Source organism: Heterodontus francisci, chromosome 5 (assembly GCF_036365525.1).
Source record: "Heterodontus francisci isolate sHetFra1 chromosome 5, sHetFra1.hap1, whole genome shotgun sequence".
Taxonomy (NCBI): Eukaryota; Metazoa; Chordata; class Chondrichthyes; order Heterodontiformes; family Heterodontidae; genus Heterodontus; species Heterodontus francisci.
Window position 1 is genome coordinate 164,465,641 of NC_090375.1, and position 19,444 is coordinate 164,485,084.

At 43.4% G+C, this 19,444-nt stretch overlaps 1 protein-coding gene across 3 annotated transcripts in view; it reads right to left on the reverse strand.

Annotated features, from left to right (window-relative positions):
• Positions 1-19,444, reverse strand: part of dcaf13 (ddb1 and cul4 associated factor 13) — a 154,175-nt gene that overhangs the window by 31,935 nt on the left and 102,796 nt on the right. For all 3 annotated transcript variants that reach the window (XM_068032314.1, XM_068032313.1, XM_068032315.1), the window contains exon 9: positions 17,168-17,303. In XM_068032314.1, the coding sequence (XP_067888415.1) occupies positions 17,168-17,303 (136 nt within the window). The remainder of the gene's footprint in view (positions 1-17,167; positions 17,304-19,444) is intronic.

Consider the following 19,444-nt stretch of genomic DNA (forward strand, 5'->3'; position numbering starts at 1 on the left):
ACTGATACCGCAAATAAAAATTAATAAGTATGATCTGATAGCCTTTACAGAGATATGGCTGCAGGACAACATACATCGGGACCTGAATATTGAAGGGTACATGACCTTTAGGAAGGAAAAGAAAAGGTGGAGGGGTGGCTGTGTTAATTAATTATGGTATTAGCGCAATAGCGAGGGATGGCCTAATTTCAGGAAACCAGGATGTAGAAGTGGTTTGGGTACAAGATGAAAAATGATAAAGGTAAGTCATTGTGGGAGTGGTGTACAGGCCCCCCAACAATAACCACACGGTCGGAGGGGGTATAAAGGAAGAAATAATGGGAGCTTGTCAGAAAGGTATGGAGATAATCATGGGGGCTTTTAATCTACATATAGACTGGAAAAATCAGATGGGCAAAGGTAGCCTAGATGAGTTCATAGAATGTTTTTGGGATAGTTTCTTAGAACAGCACGCTCTGCAGCCAACCAGAGAGCAGGCTATACAGGACCTGGTATCGTGCAATAAGATGGGATTAATTAATGGCCTCATAGTGAAGACACCCCTAGGGAGCAGCGATCATAATATGATTGAATTTTACATTCAGCTTGAGGGGAGAGAAGAGTAGGCCTAAGACTAGCATTCTAAACTTAAGCATGTAATTGCACAAAGATGGGTGGCAGGTCAGAAGATTGGACAGAATATAAAAAACAGCAAAGAATCTCCGAAAGATTAAGGGGGGAAAAATTGCATACGAGAGAAAGCTGGCGAGAAATATAAAAACATAGTTAGAGTTTCGATAGATATTTAAAAAGTTAACAAAATGAATGTTGATCCTACAGAAAGTGAGTCTGGGGAATTAATAATGGAAAATAAGGAGATGGGAAATGAATTGAACTCATATTTTGGATCAGTCTTCATGATATAGAATACAAGTAACATCCCAGAAATAGTTGTAAATCAGAAAATATAAGGGAGGGAGAAACTCAAGAAAATTACAATCACCAGGGAAGTGGGACTGAGCAAACTGAGGGCTGACAAGTCCCCAGGTCCTGATGGACTGCATCCTAGAGTCTGAAAAGAAGTGGCTAGTGAGATAGTTGATGTGTTGGTTTTGATTTTCTAAAATTCCATAGATTCGGGGAAGGTTCCATTAGACTGGAAAATATCAAACAGAACTCCTTTATTCAAAAAGTGAGGGAGACAGAAATCAGGAAACTACAGGCCAGTTAGCTTAACATGTGTCATACTGAAAATGTTAGAAATTATTATTAAAGCCGTTATAGCAGGGCACTTAGAAAAATTCAAGGTTATCAGGCAGAGTGAACATGGTTTTGTGAAAGGGAATTTGTGTTTCACCAATTTATTGAAGTTCTTTGAAGAAGTAACGTGCTGTGGATAAAGGGGAACCAGTGGATGTACTGTACTTAGATTTCCAGAAGGCATTTGATAAGGTGTCACACTGAACCACAGAAATGTTATGGCACAGAAGGAAGCCATTCAGCCCATCACATCTATGCCGACTGAAAAACCCAATCTAATCCTACCTTCCAGCACCTGAACCACAGCCTTGCAGGTTACAGCACTTCAGGTGCAGGTCCTGGTACCTTTTCAGTGATTTGAGGATTTCTGCCTCCACCACCATTCCTGGCAGTGAATTCCAAACACCCATCACCCTCTGGGTGAAAAAGATTTTCCTCCTGTCCCCTCTAATGCTTCTACCAATCACCTTAAATTTGTGCCCCCTGGTAATCGACCTCTCCGTTAGGGGAAACAGGTCCTTCCGGTCAATCTAGGCCCCTCACATTTTGGTACACCTCAATTAAGTCACCCCTCAGTCTCCTTTGTTCAAAGGAAAAGAACCCAAGCTCATCCACTCTTTCCTCATAGCTGCAGTTTTCAAGCTCTGGCAACATTCATGTAAATTGTACTTCCCAGTCTGCGGCTCTTCACTGCATCAAGATGGTCACAAATCATATTCAAGAAGGTCAGCCAGTATATGCACTTTCACACTGATCTGGCCAGTCAGGCTGAGAGCGATGTAGGATTTGGTGAGATCGCTGGACTCTCTCTCTTCCCCCCACCCCCCCCGCCAGGTGCAGGGTGCAACGGACTGCACACATGTGGCCATCAAGGCTCCCACTGACCAGGCAGCAGCCTTCATCAACAGGAAGGGCTTTCACTCACTGAATGTGCAAATGGTTTGCAACCATCGCAAGTGCTTCCTTCAGGTCTGTGCAAGGTCAGGGAAATCTGTCACAACGCCTTCATTCTAAAGCAGTCAAAGATGCCCAAGCTTTTCAGGCCCTCCGCGTGCCTTCAACGATTGATACTGGGTGACCACTGAAGACATGGCTCCTTACGTCTGTGCGGAACCCCAGCACAGATGCAGAGGAGTCATACAATAGCTGCACTGGACAACTCGAGCAACCACTGAGCAGGCCATAGGGCTTCTGAAAATAAGGCCGAGACCTTCAACATGCCCCATCAAGGGTTTCGCGTATTGTGGTGGTATGCTGTGCTGTACATAACCTGGCATTAGAGGGGAGAAGCTTTGGATGAAGAAGACATCCTACAGCACAATGCCTCCACCAAGGATGACGATTTGGAGCTACCAACCAGGTGGACCATGGCAATGCACCCAAGGGACTGCAGGAAAGGCGCAATGAAATGTGCAGAAAGGAGGCTCATGCGTCATGATGACAGCCTTCCTTAGACCCCCCCATGCCAACACATAAATCCTCTACGTTCTCTCGCCCAGTTGCCTATTCCTTGAATGTGCTTACCATCTCATGAGACCAGTCATGATATCAGGCCACATCATGGATAATGCATTGAACTAATGTAGTCTGGAACTTTCCATCACACTCTTTGTGAGAGCAATCGAACTGCTAATGGCCCAATATTGGAGTAATGAGTAAAGGATTCATTTTGTGGTGCAGCATATCAGATTTCATTCTTCATAATTAAACAACAAGGTGACAGCAAACTACACACCATCAAGCAGTGAAACCGAAGTGCAGCTGGGTGGACTTTCTTGCGCACTTACGGATGCTCCTACATGATGCTTCCCCTGCGCTGTCAGCTGAGGTGAAGCCAGGTTGCTTATTTTTCTGCTCCGTGTCTTGTGACGTCGTCCTCTGGTTGCCTGAAGCCTAGAAGGCCTCGGCATATGGTTGGGGTGGGGAGGTGGTGGTGGTGGGATGGTCTTCCTGCACCTATGCAGGAGTTGCCTGTCTTTGCAGCTTCACGAAGCATTGATGTCACCATCAGAGGGGTTGAGGCCCGCAATCCACACCAGGAGCGCCTCAAATGGAGCCCCCAGGTGCTTCAGGCAGCCACTCCTCTACCCTTCCAGGGCACATTTGTGCCTCTCCACTCACCTGAGCAGCATCAGTACCTGGTGATGACTCCAGGCGTCTAATATCCTTTATGCCAAGCTATTGCTCCACAGAGCTCATGGAGGAGGCAATGGCGTGCAGATCCACGTGTAACTCCAGCATCCACTGTGTGGAACCCTGAATATGGCTCTCCATGAGGGTTGCCACTCTTTCAATGGACAATGCGCGCATGCACCAGAGACATGGCTGCACTCATGGCCTGGATGGACTCCTCCGTCATTCGCGCATGACTGCGCAAAACCCCTGGAAGCTCCAGGGGATGTTCACGCACCTCATGTTGCAGTTCCAGCATCTGCTGCCTTGTTGTTGACTGCAGAGGTATATAGTTAGCCTGAAGCAGGTTATTGTGGAAAATAGAAGCTCATGGTGCAGGGGGTAACATATTGGCATGGATAGAAGATTGGCTAGCTAACAGGCAACAGAGAGTAGGCAAAACAGGGTCCTTTTCCGGTTGGCAAGATGTAACAAGTAGTGTGCCACATGGATCAGTGCTGGGGCCTCGACTTTTTACAATTCATATAAATGACTTGGATGAAGGGACCGAAGGTATGGTTGCTAAATTTGCTGATGACACAAAGATAGGCAGGAAAGTAAGCTGTGAAGAGGACATAAGGAGGCTACAAAGAGATATAAATAGGTTAAGTGAATGGGCACAGACCTGGCAAATGGAGTATCATGTGGGAAAATGTGAAATTGTCCATTTTGGCAGGAAGAATAAAGAAGCATATTATCTGAATGGCGAGACTGCAGAGCTGAGAGATCTGGGTGTCCTAGTGCATGAATCGCAAAAGGTTAATATGTAGGTACAGCAAGTAATTCGGAAAACTAATAGAATGCTCTTGTTTATTGCGAGGGGAATTGAAGTCCTGTTAGAACAATAGGTTTCTATGCGATACCCTCTCATTGTTTAAACTCCAGTGAATTTAGGCACAGTCGACCTAATCTCTTCTCATACGTCAATCCTGCCATCCCAGGAATCAGCCTAGTAAATCTTCTTTGCACTCCCTCCATGGCAAGAACATCTTTCCTCAGATAAGGAGACCAAAACTGCACACAATACTCCAGATATGGTCTCACCAAGGCCCTGTATAACTGCAGTAAGACATCCTTGCTCCTGTACTCAAATCCTCTTGCAATGAAGGCAAATATACCATTCGCTTTCCTAACTGTTTGCTGCACCTGAATGCTTGCTTTCAGCGACTGGTGTACAAGGACACCAAGGTCTCGTTGCACCTCCTCCTTTCCCAATCTATCACCATTCAGATAATAATCAGCCTTTCTGTTTTTACAACCAAAGTGGATAACCTGACATTTATCCACGATATACTGCATCTGCCATGCATTTGCCCACTCACCCAACTTGTTCAAATCACATGCCTCTTTGCATCCTCCTCACAGCTCACATTCCCCCCAGCTTTGTGTCATCTGCAAACTTGGAAATGTTACATTTAGTTCCCTCACCCAAGTCATTAATATATATTGTGAATAGCTGGGGCCCAAGCACTGACCCCTGCGGTACCCCACTAGTCATTGCCTGCCACCCGGAAAAAGACCCGTTTATTCCTACTCTCTGTTTCCTGTCTGTCAACCAATTCTCAATCCATGCCAGTATATTACCCCCAATCCCATGTGCTTTAATTTTGCACACTAACCTTATCAAAAGCCTTCTAAAAATCTAAATACACCACATCCACTGGTTCTCCCTCATCTATTCTGCTAGCTACATCAGTAGCTTCAGTAGATTTGTTAAGCATGATTTCCCTTTCGCAAACCCATGCTGTCTTTGTCCAATCCCGTTTATGCTTTCCAGGTGTTCTGCTTTCACATCCTTTATAATAGAGGCCATTGTGGCTGGAAGATAGTGTTTGCAAGCTTGAGGGTCAGAAACGTCTGTCAGTGCAATATCCAGGGGACCCATATAAAACAAGGTGTGCAGTAACTGCGGGCTCTCCCACAAATCGAATACCATAAACCTGGCATACACAGACACATGCAAGCCCTCTGGGATTAGAGGGCACTGGGCTAACTCTGCTCTGTAGAAGGCCCAGCAGCAGGAACATAGGAAGAAAGCAGAGTGGACAGTGATTCAACCGCTGAAGCACGTCACCCAGAGGCAAAGAGAGGTGAGATAGCTCTCAGCATCGCCATGAACACTGACCCTTCCATGAAATGTGGTGACACCCGACCTGACTGGATGAGATGGATCATGGTGAAGATACTACTGACGAGCAGCTGTTTCACAGAACAGCTTACTTCCATAACCAAAACAGAAGCTTTCGTAACACTGTTGATCATTTGCCAAAATAAAGCTGGGAGTCATCAACTGTGGGTGAAGGTTGACACAGGCGCAAGTGCCAACAATCTACCTTTTTGCACTTCTAAGGCTATATACCACAAGGCATGGATATCTGTGGTCAAGCCCACTAGCTCATGATTTACAATGGATTGCCAATAAGGTGGCAATCTGGACTGCAGCTACAAAGATCCAGCCTGGTCTGGACAGACATTTTACCTCGTGGATGTGTCAGGACCCGAGGTAGCAAGATTGCCAGCATGCAACGAGCTGAACATGGTCATCATCCATGGACTGACCCAGTCAAAAGACCGCAGCAAAGTGCTTACACACCTATAGAATCAATTAGAGACCTCCAGAGGTTGTACCTAGACCATTTTAACATGGTTGGCAACTTCTACAGTGACGGGGTCCTTTACCTCGGAGAAGGACAATGCCATCTAATGATTCGCCGTGGAAATATAGCGTGCACATTCGGGAAAAGCTAAGGATCGAACTGGATGGCATGGAAAAACAAGGCATCATCTGCCAAGTGCAGCTCCACATGGACTGGTGCAGCTCCATGACCATCATGGACAGCTCTATTCAGTCATGTTTGGTGCCAAGGAAGCTAAACAAAGCTTTGGAGCTGTCTGTACAAGGTACAAACACTGGAAAAGCTTGATTCAACATTTGCAGGAAACACTTCTCTAAGCTAGACCCTGAGAACAGATATTGGTCTGTACATCTGTCAAAAGTGTCACAACAGCTGACGACATTCAGAACTTGCTTTGGCAGGTACTGTTTCCTCCATCTAACTTTCGGGCTATTGGTTAGCCAAGACATTTTTCAACAACACGTGAATCGAACAACAGAATGAGCCCCAGGCTGTTTGTGTGCATCGCCGTGGTAGGACACATGAAAAAAAGAGCATGACAGAAACCTAGACTTGCTCCTGAAGGCCACCAGGGGTGAAGGTTTGGTGTTCAACAGTAAAAAGTGCACCAGGCAGATCACAATTTTTTCGGCTCCATTTACTCCTGCATGGGTATCCGCCCAGATCCTGGCAAGACTGAAGGCATTCAATCAATGCCAACACCGCAGGACAAGGACGACTTACAAAGATACCTTGATTGTTCCCTCGCAACATTTAAGTATTTAGATGAGCACTTGAAACACCATAGCATATGAGGCTACGGACCAAGTGCTGGAAAATGGGGATTAGAATAGATAGGCTTGATGGCCGGCATGGACACGATGGGCTGAAGGGCCTGTTTCTGTGCTATGTAACTCTATGACTCGATGTTCAACTTCCTAGCAGTGTACATTCTGAGGTTCTCAGAGAAGGCATCTCCATTAAGAGAATTGCTGAAGAAAGACAGCCATGCCGTTCCCATGGCGGGACGACCACCAATATGCATTCAATGCATTGAAACAAGAGCCATCAGCTGAGTCACGTCTTCAATATTACGATCCATGAGAAGTGACGATGCTAGTAGATGCATCACAGAAAGGTCTTGGTGCATGTCTTCTTCCGGATGGCAAACCTGTTGTATTTGGAACAAAAAGCCTATCGCTCCCACAGACGAATTACTCTAACATCAAAAGGGAATCCCTCATGCTTGTCTTTGGGATCACCAGGTTCCACACATACTTATTCAGGAAGGAGTTCACAGTTGAGACAGACCACAAACCCTTGGAAATGATCTGGAGAAAACTGCTTACTCGTGCACTGCCTTGACTCCAGAGATTACTCATTAAGGTTCAAGGTTATAAGTGTGATGTCAGATACAAACCCAATAGTCAGATAGCCCTATAGGACACTCTAAGCAGACTGCCTAATCCCAGAATGGCACGAGATATACCGCTCAACTTTCAGGCTAACGAAGTGTATACAAGCCTGGAGGATGTCGACAACATTGACCTGATGTGCTTTGGTCATCACAAGCAAGAAGAGCTCTGGCGAGAGACTTTTCAAGACGCCTTACTCAGAACCCTGTGGCAGATCGTTGGATGGTTTCAGGCTGCCCAGCTACAAGTAATGCCCACAGATCTGAAAACATATTGGCCATATCGGGATGAAATGTGTGTTTCAAATGGAGTGCTCTTCAAAGGACGGCAAGTCCTAATTCCAGCATCACTTTGGTCTGACATACTCGCTCAGTTCCACCAAGGCCACATGGGAACAGAGAAGATGTGACAACTTGCTTACGAGTCAGTGTTCTGGCCTGGCATTAGCAAGGACATCAACTAGATCTTGAGGGCTTGTGATGTGTGTCAGGAGCACTAAGCCAGTCAGCATAAAAGGGTCACTCCAATCATGACATCCTGTCCTTGCCATGGACCAAGCTAGGAACAGACTATTACTCCAAATTCCCAATTGTTTAAAAACGTCGACTGCAGCAGTGGCCAGCACTTGGTGCCATGAAACAAAGTGCTGGAAATACAGTGCAGGTCTGGCAGCCTCTGTGGAGAAGGAGAGAGTTAACATTTCAGGTCGCTAACCTTTCATCAGAACTGGCAAAGATCAGAAATGTAATAGGTTTTGGTCAAGTGAAAGGGGGGGGGGGGGGGAGGGGGGGGGAAAGGAGTACAAAAGGGAAGGTACAGGGCAAGAGAGACTAAATGACAAATATATCACAGAACAAAAAGCAAAGGGAGCGGTTATCGTTTTATGTGTCTTTCCCCCATCACCCCCCCTTTCACTTGCTCAAATCCGATTACATTTCTAACCTTTGCCTGTTCTGATGAAAGGTCATCGACCTGGAACACCGGTGTTCCTCTCGCCACAGATGCTGCCAGACCTGAGTATTTCCACCACTTTCTGATTTTATTTCAAATTTCCAGCATCTGCACTATTTTGCTTTTGTTTTACTGTGAGTGCCATCATCAGTATCTTCGATGTCCTGATGGAAGTCTGATCGGAAAACAGTCCACAATACAATGGGAAACTATTTCAGGATGAGAGAAAAAAATGGCTATCCACCAGATAACATCTCCAATATCCTTGTTCTAAAGGAATGGCAGGGCGCATGGTCAGGTTGCTGATCAGAAAGTGCACGGAAAAAGAGACATAGAAAATAGGAGCAGGAGTAGGCCATTCGGCCCTTCAAGCCTGCTCCACCATTCATTATGATCATGGCTGCTCATCCAACTCAGTAACCTGTTCCCGCTTCGCCCCATACCCTTTGATCCCTTTAGATCAAAGTGCTATATCTAACTCCTTCTTGAAAACATACAATGTTTTGGCCTCAACTGCTTTCTGTGGTAGCGAATTCGACAGGCTCACCACTCTCTGGGTGAAGAAATTCCTCCTCATCACAGTCCTGAAAGGTTTACCCCGTATCCTGAGACTATGACCCCTGGTTCTGGACTCCCCCCACCATCGGGAACATCCTTCCTGCATCTACCCTGTCAGGTCCTGTTAGAATTTTATAGGTTTCTATGAGATTCCCGCCCCCCCCAACTCACTCTTCTGAACTCCAGTGAATATAATCCTTACCGACTCAATCTCTCCTCATACGTCAGTCCCACCATCCCAGGAATCAGTCTGGTAAACCTTCGCTGCGCTCCCTCTATAGCAAGAACATCCTTCCTCAGATAAGGAGACCAAAACTGCACACAATATTCCAGGTGTGGCCTCACCAAGGCCCTGTACAATTGCAGTAAGACATCCCTGCTCCTGTACTCGAATCCTCACGCTATGAAGGCCAACATACCATTTGCCTTTTTTACCGCCTGTTGCACCTGCATGCTTCCCTTCTGTGACTGGTGTACGAGAACACCCAGGTCTCGTTGCATATTCCCCTCTCTCAGTTTATAGCCGTTCAGATAATAATATGCCTTACTGTTTTTTTTTTAACCAAAGTGGATAACCTCACATTTATCCACATTATACTGCTTCTGCCATGCATTTGCCCACTCAATCAACTTGCCCAAATCACCCTGAAGCCTCTCTGCATCCTCCTCAACTCACTCCCCCATCCAGTTTTGTCTCATCTGCAAATTTGGAGATATTACATTTAGTTCCCTCATCTAAATCACCAATATATATTGTGAATAGCTGGGTTCCTAGCACCGATCCCTGTGGTACCCCACTAGCCACTTGCCTGCCATTCGAAAAAAGACCCATTTATTCCTACTCTTTGTTTCCTGCCTGCTAACCAATTTTCTATCCATCGCAATACACTACCCCCAATCCCATGCACTTACAGCTCCAGCGACCCGGGTTCAATTCTGGGTACTGCCTGTGTGGAGTTTGCAAGTTCTCCCTGTGTCTGCGTGGGTTTCCTCCGGGTGCTCCGGTTTCCTCCCACAGCCAAAAGACTTGCAGGTTGATAGGTGAATTGGCCATTATAAATTGCCACTAGTATAGGTAGGTGGTAGGGGAATACAAGGACAGGTGAGGATGTGGTAGAAATATGGGATTAGTGTAGGATTAGTATAAATGGGTGGTTAATGGTCGGCACAGACTCGGTGGGCCAAAGGGCCTGTTTCAGTGCTGTATATCTAAATCTAAACCTATGTGGGACTTTAGCATATAAAATTAAATCTCTTATGTGGGACTTTGTTGAGAGCTTCCTGAAAGTCCAAATAAACCATATCCACTGGCTTCCCCTCATCAACTCTACTAGTTACATTCTCGAAGAATTCTGGTAGATTTGTCAAGCATAATTTCCCTTTCGTAAATCCATGCTGACTCGGTCCGATTTTACCACTGTTCTCCAAGTGCTCTGCTATAAAATCTTTGATAATGGACTCTGGAATTTTCCCCACTACCAAAGAAGGGTCACTGACCCGAAACGTTAACTCTGCTTCTCTTTCCACAGATGCTGCCAGACCTGCTGAGTGGTTCCAGCATTTCTTGTTTTTATTACCGACATTAGGCTGACTGGGTCTATAATTCCTTGCTTTCTCTCTACCTCCCTTTTTAAATAGTGGGGTTACATTAGGTACCCTCCAATCTGTAGGAACTGTTCCAGAGTCTATAGAATCTTGGAAGATGACCACCAATGCATCCACTATTTCTAGGGCCACTTCCTTACGTACTCTGGGATGCATACCATCAGGCCCTGGGGATTTATCGGCCTTCAATCCCATCAATTTCCCCAACACCATTTCTCTACTAATACTAATTTCTTTCAGTTCCTCTCTCTCACTAAGCTCTGTGTTCCCGAACATGTCTGGTATGATATTTGTGTCCTCCTTTGTGAAGACAGAACCAAAGTATGCAGTTGGTCAGCCATTTCTTTATTCCCCATAATAAATTCCCCTGTTTCTGACTGTAAGGGACATTTGTCTTCACCAATCTTTTTCTCTTCACATAACTATGGAAATTTTTAGTCAGTTTTTATGTTCCCTGCAAGCTTGCTTGGGACAAGATGTCCAGGTTGCATTGCTACATCTTTGTGCAACTCTGTTAGACTCCGAATTGCCATCACCAGCTGAGATTCTGTCGGGTTGACCAGTAAGAATCACTTTACAAATCTATCGCATCACCAAGTTGTCCATAATCACAGAGCAGCTACATCAGAAACAAAACAGAATGAAAGGCATGCATGATGTACGTGAAGGTGCTGAATTACCACCACTTTACGTTGGCCAGAAGGTGAGGGTCGTGCACCCACAAGAACCGACATGGAGTACAGCAGAAGTGCCAAAGGTATGCAAAGAACCATGATCTTAGGAGGTGACAATGCCAAATGGTGTGAAACTAAGAAACAGGTGTCACCTCAAGGCACTCTGCCAGCCATGAACAGGGAAACCAATCAACATCGCACCGAACACATCGACAACTGAGGAAAATCAGTCTGAACACAATCGTCAGGATGGAAGAACAGACAACTCACAATCAAGCCCTCATGTAGTTGTTACAAGGTCTTGTAGAGTCAGCCGACGACCAGTACGTTTCAAAATGTAGACAACGCCATAAGGAGCAGCATTCCAAGTGTTCGTGTTACAGTTGACTGTTCCATGTAGAGTCTAACTGTCATTTTTTCTATTCTCCGAGGAATACCTATGTAAATATTAGTTTTGAACTATAGGGATTTTGTTTTATTTAAGGGAAAGGGAATGTTGAGATAGTACATTGGTTAGTATGTTCAGATAATGTTTGATAGAATAGGTATAATCATTTGAACACATGTTTACACAAATATATACGTTACAGGAAATGATGTAATATCACGTGATGCAGTTATATTGCTCAGTCAGTAGCATGTGCAAGCAGAAGCAGGAAGAAGCCTCCCAATAAAGCTATGTTCAACTTCTATGCCAGTCTTTTGACTGGGTTTGCATTAGACTAAAGCCCCAGATAATACAACAATATTAATTACCTTAAGTTCCTCACTCTTATTCTTACACTCTTCTGAACCAAGATCCTTTCTCAATACTATCCTTATATGGAGGGCTACTCCTCCTCCTTTTCCATTCTGTCTGTCTTTTTGAAATGTGTACACTCTGGAATATTTATGTCTCAACCTTGGGCCCTTTGTAACCATGTCTCTGCAATGGTATTAGATCTAAACCATCTGGTGGCTGGGCTTTCAGCTGTCTAGACTCTGGAATTCCCTCCCTTATCATCTCTGACTTGCTACCTCTCTTTCGTCCTTCAAGATGCTCCTTAAAACCTACCGCTTTGACCAAGCTTTTAGCCATCTATCCTAATATCGCCTCACTGTCTAATTTTGCTTTATTACATTTCTGTGAAGTGTGTTGGGACAATCATTACGTTAAAAGTGCAATATAAATATAAGTTGCTGTTGTTGCAAATGGAGGAGAACATGTAGGTAATAGTGATCACAACATAATAGGGTTTAAAATAATGACTGAGAAAGACACAAGTAAAACAAAGACCAAAGTAATAGATTGGAAAATAGCCAATGTTGAGGGAATGAGAATGGAATTAGGGAAGATAAACTGGAAAAAAAATAAGAGGTAGATCAGCTGTGGGAAATATTTAAAAAGGTGAGAGAGAGACAGACAGACAGAGAGATAGACAAACAGAGAGAGAGAGAGCGCGCGAGAGCAAATGAACATTAAACCTATTAAATCACTTCAAGTTCATTCCCTAAAATACCCATTCATTTTTGGAATTTTTTACATTGCTATTCCTAGGGCACTGACATTCAAATTATAACATTATTATTCAAAGATGCCCCAAACACATTCCACAACCCCTCGAATCACTTCAAGGCAAATACTTGGTCTCCAAGTAGGTTGTAGAATACTCCAGTCAAGTAAACGGTCCATTTGACCAATAGCCAATAAACAAATTGTTTATACTAAATGAACACACAAGACAGCATACAGGGCAGTATCACTATGGTTTGAAAATAAAACTACTTGTAATGTAAAAGCAACAAAACAATTGCCTCACTAACCACAAGTAATACTAATGCACTAACCAATAGATAACACCACCTTACAAAGACTCTCACACAGTTATGAGATTATTGGACAACATTCCAGAAAAGGCTAGTGTTCATTATACTGAATACTTATTCATTAAAGCACACGTACAGCAATCTTAAAATCTGTTCTGATTGCGAATCCTATGTTGTTATATACTAATTGACTTATGGACTACAGCTCAATGTACAAGATACAGATCCATGCTTATTGCTCTCGACATGGTAAGTTTTCAATGTTAACAGGAGTTATGCACGGAACGGAAAGGAAGTATTCCCATGACAGTTTAAAACTGCAGAGTGGGATGATAGTTGAGACAGAATGGTCAAGTCAGGAATGGAATAATGTTGCCGTTACGAAAATAAATGCAAATGTAGAAGACGGACATGTGGCAGAGTAATGGGCAGGTACTCTAATTGGCAGGCTGCGATTAGTGGTTTCCCCCAGGGATCTACAATGGGGCCTGAGCTTTTCACTACATTTATCTATGATTTAGATGGAAGAAAAGAGTATTATAGATACAAGTTTCCTGATGATACAAAATTAGGTGATACCGCAACAGAAGGTTAAGAGGTGATCCAATGTAAAGCCTGGCTTGGGTATAAAATTAAAACCCGACCCGGCCCAACCTGACCACAGCCAACCTGAACCCGACCCAAGCCCTCTAATTTTTTTCGTGCCCGACCTGACCCGACACGAATCTCCTTCATCTGTTCCGGCAGCAGGCTATTCCTGCAGCTGGGGCAGTGGGGAATCACGGCAAAGCCTGAACCCGTGGCTTCACGGAAGCAGTGTCCCGCCCGACCCGACCCCGAATGCCGGACTCTGAATTTTGACCTGACCCGAAACATGGGTCCAGTTGGGTTCGGGTCGGGTAGCCAGGCTTTAATCCAATGAGATGTTTAAGATGATTAAAGGAATTGACGGGGTAGAGAGAGAAACTATTTCTTCTTTGGGGGTGTCCAAGGCAAGGGGGCATAATCTTAAAATTAGAGCTTGGTTGTTCAGTGGATAGTATCAGGAAGCACATCTTCACAGAAAGCATAGTGGAAATCTGGAACTTCCCCCCCCAAAACACTGTTGAGGCTAGGTCAATTGAAAATTTCAAAACTGAAATTGATAGGTTTGTCTTAGGTAAAGGTATTAAGGATTAAGTAACCAAGATGAGTAAACAGAGTTAGGATACATATCCACTGTGACCTAACGGAATGGCAGAACAGGCAAGCAGCTGAATGGTCGACTCCTGTTCCTATATTCCAATTACAGCATTGCAAATGGAGTAATTACATTAATTAGTGAGACAACAGTCCCGCACTCCACTATAAAATTACAGGTTTAAGCTGGCTTTCAAGTGCTGTTGTATTGGAGAGGTAATGGGTTTAAACAGTATTTAAACATCAATTTCTTTCTGCCTTAGCATGCTTAAGCCCTTATTACAACAGTGGCTACACTTCAAAAGTACTTAATTGGCACTTTGGAATGACTTGTGGTCATGAAATGTTCTATATAAATGTAATTTCTAACTTTTTATCTTTAAGCAATTTTGAATGACCAATAAGCACCTCGTCCTGCCAAGAATGACACATATTAATTTTGTCATATGAACACTGATTTTAAACTGTTGCTGGAGTGAAGAAAGGACTTGTTAAAAAAAAATCACCAGACGCTGGGCTGGAAAAACATTTGCATACTAACAGACAGTGCTTGGAGAGACAAAGGACTATTTCTTGCTCCAATTAACACCAAATTAATTTTGATCACTAGACATTGAAGGCAAGGAAGTGCATTCCAGACCCTACTAAGATGATATAATCCACAGAGCCAGGACTGGTTAAACCAGCTGGTCACATGACTAACTGGCTGGTCCAGGTTTTTTGAACCAGCCACAGGACAGTTTGAATTCAGAAGGCTGTTTGAAACTGAAGCTGAAACAAGCAAGTCTCTCACCTGGCTGTCTCTCTCTCTCTTTCTCCCAAGCCACCGGACCCATGGAAGACACATAAACCCCTCAAGAGAGGAAAGACTCCAACCTCAAAACAAGTTGAAGCATGCACTGGGCCCCAACGAATTGCAAGTCTGACCGGCAACCAAAGACTTCACAGCAAACTCAAAGGACAGTAAAATAGAAACCCATCTATTACCTCAAACTTTTCCTCTCTATTCTTTTCTACTTTTCTGTGTCTATCTGTGTGTGTGTTTATTGTGTATGCATACTCTGTGTCGCCTAGCATATTCGTAGTCGGTAACCGGATTAGAGTTTAAGATTAATAAACTTCTACCTTTCTTGTTTAAAATCTAAGAGAACCTGTCTGAATTTATTTCTTTGCCTTACAATTGGAAAATGGTGAACAGGGATTCACTAAGAGGGAGCTAAAACACTTAAAAAAAAAAATTAAACCCTGCTACGGTTAAACCAGGCAAAGGCTGAGAGGGAACCCCTAGACCACTCTCACCTGGTCGTAACAACCTTCTCATAGAAGGGGTTAAGCCAAATTAAACAGGGCCAGAAAATGAACCCTACAATGAAATCTTCGAATTGTTAGTGAATGCAAGTCACATCACAGTATTAGTATCATCAACCTGTTAACTCTGTTCCTCTCCCCATGGCTGCTGCCTGACCTGCTGAGTATTTCGAGAATGTTCTGTTTTTATTTCAGATTTCCAGAATCCACAGTATTTTGCTCGTTTCTCTGGGAAACTTCAAATCACTGACTCTTTTTATTTTATTGATATATTTGTAGCAAGAAATAGCATAGCAAAACTACAGGTCTTGGGTCTTGCAGTATTCCATGCTGTACAACAGTGCATCAGTAGTCAATGTTATCCTATAACCGTTACTGTAACAAGCTAGGACTAGATGTGGCTTATAGGCACTTCTTCTTTGGCCTCCTTATCTCGAGAGACAATGGATAAGCGCCTGGAGGTGGTCAGTGGTTTGTGAAACAGCGTCTGGAGTGGCTATAAAGGCCAATTCTAGAATGACAGGCTCTTCCACAGGTGCTGCAGAGAAATTTGTTTGTCGGGGCTGTTACACAGTTGGCTCTCCCCTTGCGCCTCTTTCCTGCCAACTGCTAAGTCTCTTCGACTCGCCACACTTTAGCCCCGTCTTTATGGCTGCCCGCCAGCTCTGGCGAACGCTGGCAACTGACTCCCACGACTTGTGATCAATGTCACAGGATTTCATGTCGCATTTGCAGACGTCTTTAAAGCGGAGACATGGACGGCCGGTGGGTCTGATACCAGTGGCGAGCTCGCTGTACAATGTGTCTTTGGGGATCCTGCCATCTTCCATGCGGCTCACATGGCCAAGCCATCTCAAGCGCCGCTGACTCAGTAGTGTGTATAAGCTGGGGATGTTGGCCGCCTCGAGGACTTCTGTGTTGGAGATACGGTCCTACCACCTGATGCCAAGTATTCTCCGGAGGCAGCGCAGATGGAATGAATTGAGACGTCGCTCTTGGCTGACATACGTTGTCCAGGCCTCGCTGCCATAGAGCAAGGTACTGAGGACACAGGCCTGATACGGAACACAAAAGTCCGAGTGTATCAGTGCGCCATTTTCCCCACATTCTCTTGGCCAGTCTGGACATAGCAGTGGAAGCCTTTCCCATGCGCTTGTTGATTTCTGCATCTAGAGACAGGTTACTGGTGATAGTTGAGCCTAGGTAGGTGAACTCTTGAACCACTTCCAGAGCGTGGTCGCCAATATTGATGGATGGAGCATTTCTGACGTCCTGCCCCATGATGTTCGTTTTCTTGAGGCTGATGGCACTTACATATGTTTAATGTCATTTCAATTGCAATGTGCTTTCCAACTTTCCACCATAATTCAAATACAAATTGTATAAAATGGGACTGTTGCAATTAAATACTCCATATAGAGTCCTGTACTATAACCACAAAGCTGCTTTGGTAAATTATCCAAATAATGAAACCATTCTGAGAGTTTAAAAAAATGCTCAAATAACCATATAAGCAAACATAATGGAACTAAATCTCAGTATTGCTATATAACACTAACAGGAAACCAGGGGTCAGGTATTAGTCATCAGGGACATTCTTACCAGAATGAACGCAGTGAGAATTATTTTAAATACTATAACTTACCACACCAAGCTTTTCAGAAGCATTAGCCTTCCACAAACGGATATTCATTTCATCAGAACCACATAGTATGTACTTGTTGTCAGCAGACCACTTTACACACAGAACATGCTGCATACGTTTTGTATGGTACACCTCCCTAGAAAAAACAAAATGGTTATATTAATGGAACAATACTTTACAGCCAGCATTAGTATCTGAAACAAAAGATGGAAAAAACAGAAAGCTGACTTGTGGATCAATCACACAAACAAATAAACACACAGTTGGTGCTGCCATCAGTGAAGTAAATAGAAAGTGCTAAATCCACATCCGTTATGTTTATTTCCATTAATGGTATATTTTCTCAAAGGGTTTGTCCATGTCACAAATTTTACACCCAAATTACACAATCATTTTCTGTACAATTTGTTGCAGCATCAATCATTTCTGTAACTTGTTAAAATAACTGTGAAACCTAATTCACACAAAGCACAAAACATTTACATTGCCAAGAGTATTCAAGATCAACTGAAACATACAAAAACCTGCGAAGTTCTGAAATGTGGATAAAATAACAGGAAAACAGCATTTTTCTGGTTGGCATGAAGTGCATATACTGTTTTCACATGAAGTTAGGATCACAGTCGATTTAAATATGTAAAACAGCATTATCTGATACTAACAAATGCAGGATCAGTTAAAAGGAGTCTTAAGCAAATAGAGTTCTACTGTTTCTCCCTTACAAAATGTAAAATGCCATTTTATTTTTGTCAAAAGTATATTTTTCAAGTTCAACAGTATCACCTTGAAAGAACGTAAGAAATGGGAGCTGGAGTAGATCATTTGGCCTATCAAGCCTACTCCATCATTAAATAATCTCATGGTTGATCATCTACTTCAACTCCACCTTTACCACACTATCTTCATATCCTTTAGTACCCAAAAACCTGTCTTGAATATCCTAGACTGAGCATCCACTACTCACTAAAGATTCATAACCCATTGAAGAGAAAAAAATTCTCATCTCAGTCTTAAAAGACCGACTCCTTATTTTGAGACTATGACCCCATGTTCTACATTCCCTACCCAGGGGAAACATTTTCTTAGTATTTACAGTCAAGTCCCTTAAAAATTTTATGTTTCAATTAGTTCACCTCCATTTCTTCTAAACTCCAGGGAATATAGGCCTAGTCTACTCAATCTCCCCTCATAGGACAATCCCCTTACCCTAGGAAGCAGTTGAGTGAACCTTTATTGCATGCCCTCGAGGGCAAGTGTGTCCTTCCTTAGGTAAGGAGACCAAAACTGCACACAGTACTCCAGGTGTGCCTTCACCAATGCCCTGCATAGTTGCAGTAAAACTCCTTTACTCTTATATTCCAATCCCATTGTAACAAAAACATACAAACATTTGTCTTCCTAATTGCTTGCTGTAACTGCATGTTAACTTTCTGTGATTCACATTCAAGGACACGCAGGTCCCGGTTAATGCAAACATTCCACAGTCTCAGCATTCAAAACATTTTCTGCTTTTTAATTTTTCCTACCAAAGTGGATAACTTCACATCTTGCCACATTGTAATCTATCTGCCATGTTCTTGCCCACTCATCCAACCTGTCTACATCTCTTTGCACGCTCTCAGTGTCCTCCTCACCACTTACTTTCCTACCAAACTGTATTGTCAGCAAACTTGGATACGTTACACTCAGTCCCCTCATCTAAGTCATTAATAAATTGTCAATAGCTGAGGCCCAAGTACTAATCCTTGCCGCACCCTCCAAGTTACAGCCTGCCAACCTGAAAGTGTCCCAGTAATTCCTACAGTTTCCTGTCTATTAGCTAATCCTCAATCCATGCTAATACATTACTCCCAATCCCGAATTCTAATTTTGTGTAATAAACTCATGTTTGGTAACTTATCAAATGCTTTTTGAAAATCCAAATACACTACATTCACTTCATCCATCTTACAAATTACATCCTCAATTTCCCTTTCATAACTGTGTTGGCTCTGTTTAATTGTATTCTGATTTTCTAAGTCCATCCCTAATAACAGATTCTAACATTTTGCAGACTATTGATGTTAGGCTAGCTGGCCAAAAGCCCTCAGTTTTCTCTCTTCCTCCTTTTTTAAATAGCGGGGTTACATTTGCTACCTTCCAACCACTAGGCATTGTTCTAGAATCTGAGGAATTCTGGAAGATCAAAACCAATGCATCCACTATCTACTTCTTTTAAAAACCCTAGGATGCAGGTCGTTAGGTCCAGTGGATTTTATATTTTAAAAAATTGTTGCC